Consider the following 16,095-nt stretch of genomic DNA (forward strand, 5'->3'; position numbering starts at 1 on the left):
GTTCCTTGCAAGAAGTCCTATCACTAGTACACTGCCCCCACAAGGTGCTAGAAAAGGGTGCTTTTGCATCAGTACCAGAAGAAACCACATTATCTTCTACCCCCTCAGTATCTCCAGAAAAAGTGGCAGTTTTATTCAAACAAATGTAGCTACTACTTCATTCTGGCATCTCCAGCAGCAAATGGGACACCTCTTCTACTGCTGAGCAGTGCCCAGGGCCAAGCACACATGGCTCCTTGGGTGTGGGATAACAAATCTGGATGACCCATCTCCTCCAACACCCTGTCTCTCCACACGGCACTGGTGTGGGATGCTCGCTTTGGCCCTGGGTCCCTCATGCTCACCTGACGGCTGGGGCCCATGTGCAAGAAGGAGCAATTAGAGAATAACTCAGCTGCTTTATTCAGGATTTACTTCTGTCTGCTGGGAGAAGGTTGCTAAGTGTTCTTATAGTCCTAAATTACTTATATTTTCCAATTATGCTGTAGGAAGAATTCTCATAAACATTTTATGTGAAAATATGAAAAATTATTAAACAGTGAAATATAGAGGGGAAAGAAAAAGGAACATTTGGTAAAATTCCATCCAGTCTACTTTTAGAGCCCAAAGCAATACCCCTGCAAGTCACCCCATAATTAAGCATCAAATCTCCTAAAAGACTCACAGTTAAGAGACAATGAGCGATGATTAAAGAACAGCAGACTGGATCCTTATTATCAGCCACCTGCTCTTTGGTCATACGATCTTGGTTTCCCCCTTGCAGCTCACTTCCAGCCCCCTCAGTCTGGGGTGTTTGAAGCCCCCAGAGCACAGGCTGCTTTTCTCAGAGTAATTTGTGCTGGTGCCTCTCTTAACCAACTTTTCCTCCTCCAGACTGCTCCCTCATGCTGTCAACACCGTTAGCTCTGGCAGCTATGGTCTGGCCCTTGCTAGAAGAGCACGGGGAAGTGATACCTATCAAATTTGGACTACTGCTTCTGCACACAGCTCTTGCTTCTTCACCATAGGTGGCAGTGATGATTCAGAACACAGAACAGGGGTCAGAGGGCAGTTTGCCAAACCCCCCCCCCCAACCAGCAGATGTAAACATAAGACAAGTACTCAGCACCTGATGGTCAGCTGCTTGCTAGAAAATAGAACCACAGCTTATCAGAAAATAAGGTCTGTATTATACTGTGTCTCCAAACTAGCTGGAGTTCATGGTGCTTCTTTATAAGAAGTACTATAGCAACTGGAATTGTTGCTTAAAATACCATGTGTATGTCAATGCAGTGCAAACACAGCATTTCTAGCCAAAGAGAGTCATTTGAAGTCAGGTGGGTGGACCATCTCTACATTAGAAGATGCTCCATCATTTAGTCCTACATTATATTTGGTTACTTCTAGTGCAAGCTCCTATAGAGATATTCTGGGCTACATGTACAGAGACTTGAAAATAACATTGGAAGCAGCAGCTTTGCATGGAAGTTTACTCCTCACAGAAATTTTTTCCAAGATCATGGCTTTATAAGCACACTGTTCCAGCTTCTGGGTAAAGGGGCATAAGCCATGAGTATTATTCTAAAATTACAACAAGAAGAAATTCAATAGTGTGGTACACTAGAGCATCTGCTTCAACTGAGTCCACAAGTGCAAATAGGAGACAAATAAAGATACACAATATAGTATAAAAAATACAAAGCAATAATCAACTCTTTATCACCAACGTGCAAACCGTTTTGTTATCTTTAGAACAGGACACATGAACCCAATAAAAGTTGATGTGGCATTAATGACAGCCCCATTTTCTGAGGACAAGGAACGAACACATACATAAGAGTGGGATGGAGTGAAAGGAGATGCTGCTATCCTTTCCAAAAGCATCTTCACACTGCTGGGGAGAACATGGGCTAAATACCACCAAATAGCAAAACAGAAGCAGCCAGCAGGACATGCCTGATTTTGCTGCTGGAGCTTGCAGTTGTCATTGCATCTCAAGGACTGACAAACCCACAGTTACACTATCACTGTCTCCATTGCAAGAGGTTTTGTTTCAATAGGTTTCCAAATTGATAGGAACAATTCAGCCAAGCTTAAGCCTTACATGGCCAAAGGGTTTCAGAGCTCTTTATGAGCAACAAGTGAACCTTACAACACAGAGTTTTTTATCCAGCCTAAACCCGCACACAGATCTGCTGGGCCACATTGGATATTTGGGAACACAGTGAGCTGATGAGAAAACCAAGACCATAATCTGCAGCCCACTTCCCAGCTTGCTCTTTTACCTACCCGAATGTTTTTCTCCCCTACATTATGAAACAAAGAGCCCTGTTTGCCTTAAACTCAGGTAAGAGACTACAAAGTATCTGTAAGGTCAAATCCTTAACCAGCATTTAATCCCAACAGTCTCATATTTAAAGGATGCTAAATAAGTCCTACTGACTTAATGAAAGACAAAAATGACCAGTTACTTCAAAAGCAAGGGAATTACCATAAACAAACAGTTTCCTGTGTCTCTTACCCTTCCTGCGACACATGAGATCACACAGAAGGCTAAATTGACACTTGCTGTTCACCCTGTCCCACAGCATTTCAGGCCTCAAGTTAAATAGTCTTGCTTCAATGGGAAGGTCTATGTTTCACTGCTGTTCAAATACGAAGTTTGATGTGCTTCCGGATATTCCTCAGAGATAGGATATTCAATACGCGAGACCTCCAGCCGCTTTAAAACAGATTATTTACTGGAAGGCATAGCCTGCGGCCACAGCTGTAGAGCCTACATAATTCAGGGTAACAATTAACCACAGCTAGCTTCATGACTGCTAAACTAATATTCCAAGTGCAAAGAAGTCATATAAATCCCCAAGAAACACTAAACAAGGCCTCCCATTTTTGTTCAGCACTAGTACAGCATGGATTATGCAGCACATCATTATAGTGCCATTCACCCTGATGAGATCCTTTCCCCCAGCTTTTGGCACCTTGTGTTAGCATGAATGAATGTGTGAGACATGCCCACTTTAAGGTGAGATGCATGTCCAGACAGGATATGGCTGACTAGCAGATCTGGGGGAAGTGATGATACTGACCTCACTCCTTCTTACAGGAAATCCCACCCCCAAAAAGCATCACTTGGGATCACGTCCATTTCCGCAGCTTCTCTTTTCCTGCTACTGCACCTTTCTCGCTACTTTTATATTCGCCTTTTTCCCATGAGTTATTTCCAGCCCTTCCTTGTTGTTTTTTTTTTTTTAATGAGTTTTATTACCTCATTGCTATCACCAGGCTTGATGTGTCTAGCCCAGAGCAGACGTGCATCAAAGCCAGAGCCCCGGGACCTGCCAGTGGGTGCAGGCAAGCGGCTGCTGGCTGCCCTCCTCTGCCCATGGCAGCAGGCAGTCTTGCAGCTGAATGCCTGCAGCCAACCAGTCACAAACAGCTGATGCCAAAATAGGCAGGAAAAAAATACAACTAGAACTGTCCTGATGTGCCATACACAGATAGATTAATATTTCATTGTTATTCCAGGAAAGGCTTTTAAAAGAACACACAAGACAATGATTATCTGGAGCTGTCTCGGTACACTGATTAAAAATATAAGCAATCTAACATTGAAAGGAAAGGGCTTTTTAATGAGAACATTGTTTCTTAAAACCACAAAATAGTACAGACCAAAAGAGCTAAAAGGTGCACATAGGTGACCTATTAGCCACACTGATCTTTTTAATAACAGTTTTGGCCAGTAAAGGATTTTAATGACAGCACAGAAGATGGGTGATGAATTACAGAGATATTTCTGTTATGCAGAACAGAAGATGGAGTTTTGCCCAACACTTATCCATGGTCTGACTTTGAAAATCTCTTTGGCAACATGATGGATTTAATAACAAAGGCCTGATTCATTGACATTGATAACTAAATTTGTTATTTCTAACACTCGGTGACTGGAACTCACAGCTTTGCTAATACTCTGCAGTTCTGTACTGACAGAAATAACATCTCTTTAGGAAGAATTCAGGCAGGTATCCAGTTTATATGTATTAGCATGTTTGCATTTCAATTAGTGAACTGCTGAAGAACAAATGAATTAGGCAGTTAGTTTCATGGTTGCTAATATCCTGCTCCTGTCTGTTTGATTTTCTAAATGCCCAGGTCACACCAGGTGGGTTTTCAAAGGTGCATTTGCATCCCTGTAGAAGTCAGAGGGCACAGGCTAGATCTACAGAGGTATTCAGCTGCACAGTGCCCATGTTGGCACCTGACTCCATCTGGTTGCAATTAGGGATCAAGAGCCCTAAAAATACCTCTGGAGACTCAGCTGTGTTTACCCAGCTCCCTGTAGGCTCTTTGGAAACGGATATATTCCCTATACTGCTCAAAGTGTGGAAGTGGCTGAACTCTTAGAAGAGCTGCCTGGAGTAAGGAGCATGTCCATGCCATGTGTGGGGCGGAAGCTTGCTGGGGGCTTGGAGTAAGCTGGCCACAGGCCGCAAGAAGCTCACTGGTAATCACAGGAAAAGCTGGAGCCTGGTCTTACCCTCTGCCATGATGTCCTTCCTCACTAAGGCTTAATTCCATCTGTTGTGGAGTTGGTTGTTTTTCTTACAACTAGATTTTAATTCTCCTGCCAAAAGGATTATTTTAACTAATTCCAACTGTATAAGATCGTTTTCTAAAAAACACAAAGTATCAGTCACTGTTTTACATGAAAAAATAATTAAATATCTGGAGTTATTCAGCTAAACAGTGTTAGAAGAGGCTTGAGAGTAGTTGGTAAAGTTGTGTAGAGAGCAAAGCCTTATTTTAACTTCCAAATTTTGCATATAGTAACTAAACTGAATCTTCCTAAGGAAAAGAAAAATATATATATATATACACACACAGAGGAAAATCTGTTTCTATGGTTTTCAGATACGAGCTTATACCCATTCACACACCATACCCCCCTGCCCCAAAACTGGCCTTTAAGATAAATGTGACTCATTCCAGAACAGATTCTTTTAGCTGGATTAAAGTGATAGCTCTGTCAAGACTTCAATAGTATTAGTTGTTGATGCTGGGAAGTGTAAAAACTTGGAGGAATTTGCAGCTCTGCCTGCCAGGGTATATCTTGCCCACAGACAGTCTGTGCTGGAGAACAGGAATCCTTCCCCTTTGACCAGAAAATTCTGCCTCGTCATGGAATATTGAACACAAGTCATTATCATTTATTATGTTAAGGCTTCTTAAAAGCTAGCCAAACCACCAAATGCAAAGAGTATTCCTAATCTTATGTATTTCACAAAAAATAACCTTCTACTAGGACCATATCAGTTTTTAAGTCCTTAGGTTCTGGCAGTGTAATTTTCCATGATGCAAACGTTTTAATTTCTGGAAAAACTTTTCTTTTTCTTTGTCTTAGGCTTACAGAAATAAAAGCAGCAAGACCTTTAATCTGTCTGTCACAGAAGTCAACAGCTATACTCTTAGGATGAAACACACCTGGATAGCTTAGCAGACACAAGTAAGAGTTTTGCTATTATTATTGAAACAAAACAAAACACCCACAACTCCCCTCCTGCCCAAATAAGCCACATATATAGTATCATTGGTGAAATCTAGTGTAGAACAGAATTTTTAACACATGGTAGAGATGATCATCACTTTTAAGGTCAATGTTAGACAAATCAGATGATCTGAAGAGGTTTCAAAGGGCACTGAAGCTATTGCAGATTCTGTGTCTGAGTATGTATTGCACTAGTACCAATATATCAGTGAGACACTGACATGTTCAAGTTTTATAGCTATCAAAGCAACACGCAAAATATCTGTCCCAAAAACCTCTCTTTTTGCTCTGCTCAGTGATACAAGGTAATGCAAAAGGGAAACGTAAATAATACATTTCATCACCAATGCAATGTTGGTATTGTGTGCACCTCCTTAGAAACCATGAAGTGCTTTATTTGGCATGAAAATGCATGATGTAAAGTTGGAACATCAAAGCAAATAATAAAAAGTGCAAATATATTCAATGTTTTATGTACTAAATATAAAAGAGAGCAAGGCATTATATGGAGAAAATAGAAGCAGCTTTAAATAAGGGAGATGAGAGATACGAATTATCTACTTTTTGTTAGCTTTATTAGTTACCTATCCATACCTATTGAAATCCTTGAGAGATATTTTCCTACCAAAGTACACACATTTTCCCTTCCTATCACATTTCCTGCATAAAGCTTCTGAAATAACACTGAAAACCTTAAAAAGCCAGAACCTGCATTACAGTTTAGGTTCGCATTTCCAGTAAACACAATTAAACAAGAAAAAATCCCCAGCAGACTGCTAAAGAGTTAACAACTTAAGTGTGCCACATTTTACACATAGAAATTTGCTTTAATAAAGGCATTGAAAAGGAAGAAGCCACAAAGGCTAAAGAAACACATCTCCTGCAGCAAGTGAGACAGAATACAAACGAACCCCGTAGCTCCACTAAGAATGAAGATCTGTTTTATTTCACTTACCAGCATTATCCATTTTCCCCCCTCGGTATTCAAAAAAAGCAGAGCTCCCCAGAAAAGCAGCCGGTACAGTCACAGTCTCAGTCTCACTCTCACTAATGAAGCTGGCTTCCCTTCTCCTGGTTATTAGACCTTGCTGGCAGTCAGAGTATACTTCATGCACTGACTGCAGTAGACATCACCAGCAAATTTATATCTCCAAGGATGACAAACAGCCATTAGCTCCATTATAGGCTGATTAAGGTTGTGCAAGCCTATCAAGTAGATATTTAAATCCCCCAGGGTTTTACGTCTTTGAGGGGAAAACAAAAGAACTCTAAGCTTAGAATATTGAATATACGTTTCTGAAAAGTAAAAGTAGCGCTGATAAGAAAAGCTTTAATGGGTAGGAAGTCAAAACTTTAAATAAAAAAGGGATCTATTACAGAGCAAAGGACTGTGATTTATCAATGACACAACATCAGAAGTTTGAAGGAGAAAATAAAAAGGGAGAAATCTATGGCTGAGAAAGTGTTAGGTTAGACTGCAATTTGCAACCATTAGTTTTGGCTGTGCTTTAAATCCTACAAGTTCTGCACCTGATGTTCCCTATGGTTTGTGAGAAACCAAATAGATGTGCTTATCTGCAAATGCATGACAATATATTAATTGCCTGGAGACATTCATTATTATACCATTCACAGCTGAATGTAAGAAATGGGTGAAAAGTAACTACAGGGCTTAACTTCTTTTAAAGGCAAAGTTAAAACACGGCTGCTGGAGGGATTAGACTCAATAGAATCTGAATGTCATGCTGAAATGAACAGGTATTACATCTGCGTTTTCCATACCATCTGAGTCTGTGATGAACAGGCTTTTCTGCCATAGAAATATACAAACAAACAAACCCAGTGTAGGCTCCTATACTGTATAGTATAGGCTTTCCTACAGTTTCTCTAGACAAATGAATAAAATAAAATATCTTATTTTCAAATAAAAAAATCTCTCCCATCGCAGCAATAGGTGAACAGCAGCAGAACATGGAGTACACCAGGAAATTTGGGTTCCATCCCCCGTTTTGGCACTGGTTTGATGTGCAGCCCTAAACCAGGCATTTTGTGTCATAATGTTTGCCCAGCGGTGAAAGGGAGACCATTACACACACTGCATTTGGTGAAAGCAATGTCACAAAGTATGACACTACATAAATGTCACATAGTATCTTCTCAGTATTTTTTCCCTGTTTTTAAATATTCATTCAGCTACTCCAATCTTCTTCATTGCAATGGAAAAAATACAGATTTTTCTGTCTATATTATATTGACATGAACACCCCCCAGCCTCAGAGTATCATGTTAGCAACAAATTACATTTTCTATTTAATACCCCTTCACTGCCCCCTTTCATCTTATTTGCCCTTCTAAAATATTAAATAAAAAGACAGTTGCAGTACTGATCTATTTACACTGATTAAGAAGTGAGAATCAATGGCTGAGAGCTAAAGTCATCAGCAAGAATGGAGAATATCTAGGGCATACTGGATGTATCCTGTATTTCCAGAAAGGAAGCGCTTGGAGGGCTAAGGAGAGACTAAAGATTAGAAATCTGTCACACTTCGTATTAAGCTTCTATTTATAAGTGGCTTATAAAGAGCTTAAAAAAAAATACAAGTTATGAGCATGTTGTATTAGTACAAGTTACAGATATAGTACATGTTACAGATAGCTACAGCCACACCAATATAAGGGGTTAAAAAAGACCAATAAGTTTATTCACCTGCTAGATTCTGTATCAGTTAATGACAATTGATTAATGTACCAATTTAGATAATTGGGTAATGTGCACCAGATGAAATATAGTTGCATAGGAGCGCTAAACTGGAGACCATGACCTGGCTACCTGATAGATGTGACCAGCTTAACTCCTCTGTGGAGGTAGCTGTCTGGAGAGTGCTGGGCTCCTGGAGAAAAGGAGATAAATTGAGGATTCTTAGTGGGTCTTCAAAGTCCAACAGGACCTGAAGAGAGCTAGGGGGATGTACTGCAGCACCAGCAGTATGCCTGGGAGAGAAGAGCAGAGGGCTGTGCCTTTGTGCCAGGATACTATTGCTTAACTATGGAGTTGATCAGGGGAAAAGCAAGCTGCCATCGTAAAAGGAAGATATTCCCTGGTTTGGTAATGGGGCTCTGCAGAGCTGCAAAACCTATATGCATTTGACTGAACCCAAACAGCCTTAAGGGATGGGGACAAAACCCCTGCAGGGCAGAAGGGCCTATGCATATATTAAATTCTAGCAAGTACGCAAATGTCTTGTGCTGGTTAAAGCTAAGGCAGATTGGTTTTAAATCCAATTTGTTTTGAGTTTCATGAGGGAAGCTATGCACTTGAGCAGCCACCAGGCAACAGTGCAGCTGCAGGAAAGCAGTACTGATCTTTGTGGCTGGGGATACATGTGGACAGCCTGTGACAAGGAACCCAGGTGAAGATACAAAGCCGCACCAATTTAGACCTCCAGGAAACGAAATGCTCCAGAGGGTGGCTATTTCTATGTGGCAGACAGGTCCTAGTGTGTGCACCATGGCTGAACATCAGCTGCAGGCATATGGGCTTCCTTGTAGACTTCAGGGTGCTGGTTCTCCAACCATGCAGACGAGAAGACCTGTGTCAGAATATCACAGCTCCCTTTCTGCCCACATGTACAAGTTTCCTTCCAAAGAACCCCTGAAAGATGGTAATGTGTACCCAGGTCCCATCCTGACATGCAATTCCGATACAGTCACAGCCTCAAGTTGGCTGAGGATAAGGATTGTAAGCTGGTAACTAGAGTATGGGAAATCCCAATTACAACAACATGATATGCATTGAGTTTGATGTTTCATCAGGACTGTGTGACAGAGAACTGTTTATTAACGCTTGAAAGCTACCTATAAATGGAAACTTCATATGATATATGACCTAAATTTCTTCTGTTTGAACAGAAATTATCTCACCAGGAATCTTCAAAAAAAAGAAAACTTTAAAAACACATGATTTCTTTTTCTCATAGGTAATTAGATTATTGCATAAAAGTTAACAAATGTGTATGATCAGTGCCATTATTACAGGATTAAAGCAATGTCTCCCTGCACACGCACATGTGCAAAAGAAAGATACAGATATTAGATGGGGTTGATAATAGTTATTTAAAAGTTAAATATACATATATTCCAGGCATAAACCTATTTAATTTGTCAGTATTGAGAAATGCCATCACAATCCATAGTTGCATGACAACATAATGCCTCAGTCTGTTTAAGGACAATTTTGGATAAGAACTGAGAAGATTGGTCTTCACAGATCCAAAACTATCTTTTCCCTTTCCCAAAATCTCATACTCCATGAACCTGCATCCCAGTTTTCTTCAGCTGTCATGTGGTACTGGCTCACAGTTCATTTTGGTCATAGGCACGTAAGACCTGGGTTCAATTCCTTGTTCATCCACAGACTTCCTGAACAATTTTGTGCAAGCTCCTCCAACATCTGATCTCCTATGGGAACTGCTTGTGCCATGCTCACTCCCCACACCTCAGCTGTGTGAGGATAAATACGCTGAAGGTTGCACGAGACCCCAGTGTTAGAGTGTAAGGAGCTGATGAAGCAGCTAACTAAAACAATCAGTGCGACCACCTAGAGAAGCTAGCATTATCGGGTACATTAGAAGCACTGCTAATGATACAGAACCCTAATGATCCTGTTCTTCAATGTACCAGATGTACGCAGCCAGTAATGACTTACCACTCCTGGGAAAATTGATGAGTATTCACAGAGGCACAGCAATTTGCTCAGGTAAGAAGCAAATGGAGAAAAAAGGTAAACAGAGACCTTCTCACCCAACCATTGAGAACACTTTGAGTCGACAAACCCCCAGAATCGATGTGCAGCTTCAGCTGTGGTGTTTCCAATCATGACAAAGACACTTAAGAACTCATTTAGAAAATGTGAAATCTGGCTCAGCTCAGTGCAGATTTGTCACTGCAAAGATCTGACTCCATAAGATGCCATTTTGGGCAAAATGCTTCTCTTCCCTTTCACTGTGTCTGTTTCTTCCCACACAGAATCCATCATGCAGGTGTCTCTGGGAGAAGCTGTATTTGTTTTTAGATGCTGTGGGTTTGTATAGCCAACGCCAACACTCTAAATATACAGCTTCATGCAATTCTCCTAAGTATCCACCATGGCAAAGACTGTGTTGAGTACATGAGATCTGTGGCCTTCCAAAAGATTTTCCTTCTGTGAAGAACACTTCTCTCCACCAGTGGTGGGAAGTTTACAGAGAGGGAGGAAAGACACTCTGAAAACATGGGAATGGCAGCAAAATATCTGGGTTCTGTGACTGACAAATCCCCATTTTTCCATTCAGTAACAAAGATTGCCACTTTCTGTAAAAGGATGCTTTATAAACCACACCAAAATGGTGAGATGTGATTAGTCACATATCTATAAATACAAAGTTGCCAGATGCACATTCTTCAGGCTTTAGGCATATGAAAACCATCTCTTCTCTGGCACATTCTTGAAAACTGTTAGGCAAAGGGAAAGCCTCTTGAGGAAGTGCTGAACTGTATGCATGGAAGAGGTTTCCCTGTGTTAGAGCTGAGGGTTTGGCATGTGACAGGATCGACCTCCAGCAGAAGCCTTCCCTAAACCTCAGCAACAACTCCAAGTATCACCAGGGGAAAGTTTTGCCAAATGTCTTTTCCCCACCTCACAGAGGCAGAAGAGTTTGAAAGCAGGACAGTAACAAGGATGCTCTTTTCCTGGGAAGAAGCTCCAGTTCAACCTCGAAATATTGTCAATACAGTGCTGTTAGTGCTGAGGATGCTTTATTTTGCAATAGGAGCCTTTTGTTCCCCAGGAAGAATTTATCCTTGAACAGCCTGGCCAGATGCAGTGGTTCTGACTCTTTCCCCCTTGCAAGGAGTGAAGCAACACCACTGAAGTCAGCAGATTTGAGCTGATAGAAAACAAGAAGAGAGTGGGATCTAGACAGCAACTTGCTGTCGCTGTAGGTGGGGAGTTTCACAGCACAGATGGATTTTCAGAGGGAGCAGGAAGGGGCTGAGCATGTGTTAAGTACAGTGCAGAGAGAGTGGCAGGGCTGAGGGAGAGGAGGCACAGAGGCAGTGGGAGGGGAAAGCAGGGACGTGGGGAAGGTCAAGAAAGAGGTTTCAGTGTACCATGAAGAGGGGCACTCAGCAGGAGATAAAAGCATGGACAAGAAAAAAAACTCTAAATGCTTGATTATTTAAATAAATTCTAACTTGTTTCTGAATCCCAGCTTTCAGTGAACTCCTATCTGGAAAGTGGCATGTTACTTGTTCAGTTTGAAACATCTGGAAAAATAAACACGAGTTTTTCCCCTTTAGTTTTTCCCACTGTGGAGTCAGGCAGCTTTGTCCATGCCTGACTGCCCACCTAGCCATGGAAATCTTTAAAGGATTTCTTGGGCTTGGATGTGCTTGAATGATTTATACCCTGCCCTGAGATGACCAAAAGTAAATATGTATTAAATATCTGCTAGTGTCACCATATACACAACTGCACAGCTGGCAATGGGAGCCTCAGAAACAAGACATCTAATGGCTTTAAGCATTTTTACTGCTATTTATACCAGCTCAGAACTATTGACAGGCTGGCTGCCTTCAGAATACAATTAAATCTACTCAGAGTCATGTCTAATTGACATGTTGGTAAAAACGCTGTCTCAGACTCATCTGTGGTCTCTCCTCCCTCTTAGACAGCCATTGTTTCTACATCACTCCCCCTTCTTCCCTTGTCTTCCCCTCTCAGGGGCAAACATACACATACAAACTGGGCTGTGGTTAGTCCTCTGTGTTCTTCTCTTACTGGAAGCCAAACTCTCAGAGCCCATCGTGTACCAGCTTGCTCAGACCCAAGTGGGGCTGCAACAGAGGGGAGGTTTACAGATCTGAAACTGTTAGTCTTCCACTGCACTGTCAAGTATTTACTCTCAGAAACAAAATGTGCCCTTCTGTTTGCTTTTTACAGGCTCACAAAATTGGAAATAAAAAAAAAAAACAAAACCAAAAAACCCCAACCAATAAAAAAGAAAAAGAAAAAGAAAAGAGAAAATGGCTACTAAAGGGATTAAGGCTATGATTTGGGAAAGTGCAGAAAAGACATTTTCCTCTTTGTCACAGACAACTGGCTAAATGTTCTTCCGTGAGAAAGGCTACAAGACCTGGACAGCCATTTACAATCCCTGGTGTGGGTGTTGATGCATTAATAGAACATATTGCTCACATAAGTGAATCCTGTCAAGCAAACTGAAATAACCTCTTTCCTTTTCTCTTCAAATATCACAAACAAGTGCATTGAAATGAGTTGCTATTCCTATGGAAACAGAGATGAGCTCCAACCAAAACCTTACCTCAGAGCATGGCCTTTGTTTTCCAGAGTTCCAGGCTAAATCAGGCATAGAAAATAAGGCAAATCAGTTCAAAATAAGACTTTGAGTGTAATTGTAAGGTAGCAGGGTAATATGATCCTTGTTATTATACAGTAATAAAAAGGAATAGAAAATTTGTACCTATATATACATTGTGAAATAAAATCCTAGATTTAAACCCCATTTTATGGGCTGCACGCTTCCCACACCTGAGCTAGACAATTGCAAAGCCTGTTTATAAAATGTTCTGGCTTTGAAAACCTATGAACATCTTTGAATGTTCTGAAACCATCATGATATTTGGCTAGATGCAGTAATTGTATTTGGAAAGATTTTCTACAAAGAGGCTAAACTGAAGCTCTGGGTACAAGGACAGCCGGTTTTGGATCTCAGTTTGTCTCTGGCCCAGGCATACTGTGGCTGGTGCAGCTACACCTCACTCTCAGTATTTGACTCAATGAGAATGGCTAATACGAACAAAGATGATTCAGCCTTCTGTTGCAATGTAAAAAGTGAACACACATTTTAAGTCATAAAGGACAAGGCACCACGGAAAACAAAAGGCCTTTTTGTCTATCAGAGAAAGTTACAAAAAGAAACAGTGGCTGAAAACGAAGAATAGGCATTTTCAAGCAAAAAAATGTACCTATTGCCACAGCAAGTGTGATTAAGCTACCAAGGCTATCAGTGGATTTTCTGTTTCTGGAGATCATCACATCAGGACTGGATGTCTTTCTGGATGACAGCAATCGAATGTAAGTTACTGAGCTCAACAAAAGGGTGAATGAGCGTAATTTAAGACTTTGTATTGCACAAGTCAGACCTAATATCTCCTCTGGCATTAGTGTTATGAATCTATGTAAAAAGGCCAGTCTTCATTGTCCTTGATGAGGTGAAGTACCAGGCTTTTATCATGCCTTAATGACTGCATATAATAGATTGACCAAAGATTTTGCCTTGCTCCTTGCCTTGTGACCTTATTTTTACCTTCTGCCCACCACTCTTCCTCGTGTGATCTGCAGCTTTCTTGTAATCTTATGTGCAGTAAATAGAGAGGGAATTTAACCTCACTGAGAGGCATAAATGTAGTTCTTTTTCTGTTTTCCCTTAAGATCTGCAAACAGATAATTCAGGGAAGGAAAACATGGAGTAACAATCTTGGTCTGAGAATCTGAGGTGATATGCCATTCATGGGTAAGCTAAGAGCAAAAATTCCACTTCAGTGGGGCCAAGACTGAACATAAAATGTGGTCAGACCTGTGTGAAGGATAGAGGAGATTCTGGGTACATCAGTTCATCTAAAGTAGTATGAATAAAAATATAAAGACTTAAGCAATGGAATAAAAGAGTGCATTCAAGATATTTGTCAACATTTGTCTTAACCCTCTCTCTCAGTTAAAGTAAAATTCAGGCAAGTGAGAGCTGGATAATTATCACTTAAATGTCAAACGCCACCCTTAAGAAAATGATCAAATAAATACTGAGAAAGAAAAAGAAGTCTTTCCAACTCTGAGGGCTGATAAACCAGTGCTAGTGTGAAGTCATGTGCTGCACATGATGCTCTGCACATTTAACCAGACAAACTTGACTGTCTCTTCAGAAGTTAGTGTTTTGTAACTTTATTCATGAAACAGAAATCTGGGCAGACTTAAATTAGAACCAACCAGAGGAGACACTTGACAAGATCCACCGAAGAGATGCATAATTTCAGCTTGTTACCTTACTGTCTCTTCTCCTAAGGTCATTCTACTTATCACATAGATCTCACTGCTAACCTGTGTTGCTTTTGTACTGCATGGTACACATAAAAAAAAAGTAATTTACATCAGCCAGAAGGGACTATTGATTAAAGAAGCACAGTTAGGTGCTGCCAGATGTTTAATGATATTTGAAAAGGGGAATGCTTGAGAACCTAACTAAAGTAAAGAACACTGCTTGAGTGTGTCCTCCGAAACAAGTCTTAAAAATATCTATCTATATTTATACATAAATTTACTCTCTATATTACTGTACTGATACTGCATTCTTGTTTAATTGCAACTTCTATTCCACACAGAAGGGATTTATTTTACCCACATACAGTCCAAGTTGTAGTACCCGTATGAGCTATTGGTATTTGTATGAGGTCTGATGGAATTATGTCTCATCTCCTTAAGCTCAGGGTTACTATTACTTCAGCCCCTGAGTTTCTGTGGAGTTGCAAGGATCACTTTCCTCCTTCATGGGCAGGAGCACAAGCTGAATAGGCTGTGTAACAAGGAAGCATAGCCAGCATGCTTAAACTGAGTCCATCTGTGTTGTGACAGCAAAGACCCCTAAATTAAAACACTCATCTTTTTCCCTGCGTCTACTTCACCTGCTGTTTCCTGACTCAAAGTGAGACATTTATGAATGGTAACTTCCTCTGTGTGATCAACCTGCTCAAGAGATCCAGCTAGGCTAGAATCATAGCTCCAGGTGCTGCTAGTACAAGGCGCTTTATACTTGCACCTTGCACAGAGGATATTCCTTTTTAATGACTAATAGTCAAAGATTGACTTTACTTCTCAAGGGCAGAAAAGTAAGGTGAATTCGTTGTCTGTTGGTGTATGCATAATTTAACTCTCAGTACCCCTGTCAGTTACATGGCTATGTGTTCATTTTGACTTCTTAACTCTTGTCCTTAACTGCTTTAGGTACCACACACAGGATCACGATATCCAGTACAGCTTTACGGCTTTTTAAAACCAGCAACAAAACAGGTGTTCAGATGCACCTCAGAGGTAATGGAAGGACAGGTATATGTTAATTCTTTTAAAAATACATATTTGCCCTGGGAGAGGCTAGTTAACAGCACTGGATATTTTTATTGTGATGTGATAATGAATATGTTTGCTGGAACTTACTGCAAAATATGTGTGAAAAACAGAGCTAAACTGATACCAGCAGAGCATATCAGATAAACTGGCAAGCAGGAGATGTGTCATAGGCAGGTGCTGGGAAAATATACATTAGAGAGAGGGTTTTTTTTTTTGCTGAACGAACAGACAAGGTAAATATTTTCCAACTCAGGATGCATCTGTATCACCATAGGCTGCACTTTCATTAGACCGCAGCTGGCCAGTAGAGCAGAAAGAAAATGAACCCCCAGAGTCATTTCAGGTAAGAATGCTGATAATTCAGTAGCCCAGACTTTTTATTCTGAGCCAAATT

At 40.7% G+C, this 16,095-nt stretch overlaps 1 protein-coding gene across 5 annotated transcripts in view; it reads right to left on the bottom strand.

The window, feature by feature from the left end:
• PHACTR2 (phosphatase and actin regulator 2) overlaps nt 1–16,095 on the bottom strand; it is a 137,926-nt gene that overhangs the window by 100,371 nt on the left and 21,460 nt on the right. The window contains exon 1 of one of the 5 annotated variants that reach the window (XM_062640807.1): nt 6,480–6,866. The exons of the other annotated variants lie outside the window; for them this stretch is intronic. Coding sequence (XP_062496791.1) covers nt 6,480–6,492 — 13 coding nt within the window. The 5' untranslated portion in view covers nt 6,493–6,866. Of the gene's footprint in view, nt 1–6,479; nt 6,867–16,095 lie in introns of those variants that run through there. 5 annotated transcript variants of the gene reach the window in all.

The sequence above is a fragment of the Pezoporus occidentalis genome, unplaced genomic scaffold (assembly GCF_034315485.1).
Source record: "Pezoporus occidentalis ecotype Australia unplaced genomic scaffold, CSIRO_AGI_Poc_V1 ctg67, whole genome shotgun sequence".
NCBI classification, from domain to species: Eukaryota; Metazoa; Chordata; class Aves; order Psittaciformes; family Psittacidae; genus Pezoporus; species Pezoporus occidentalis.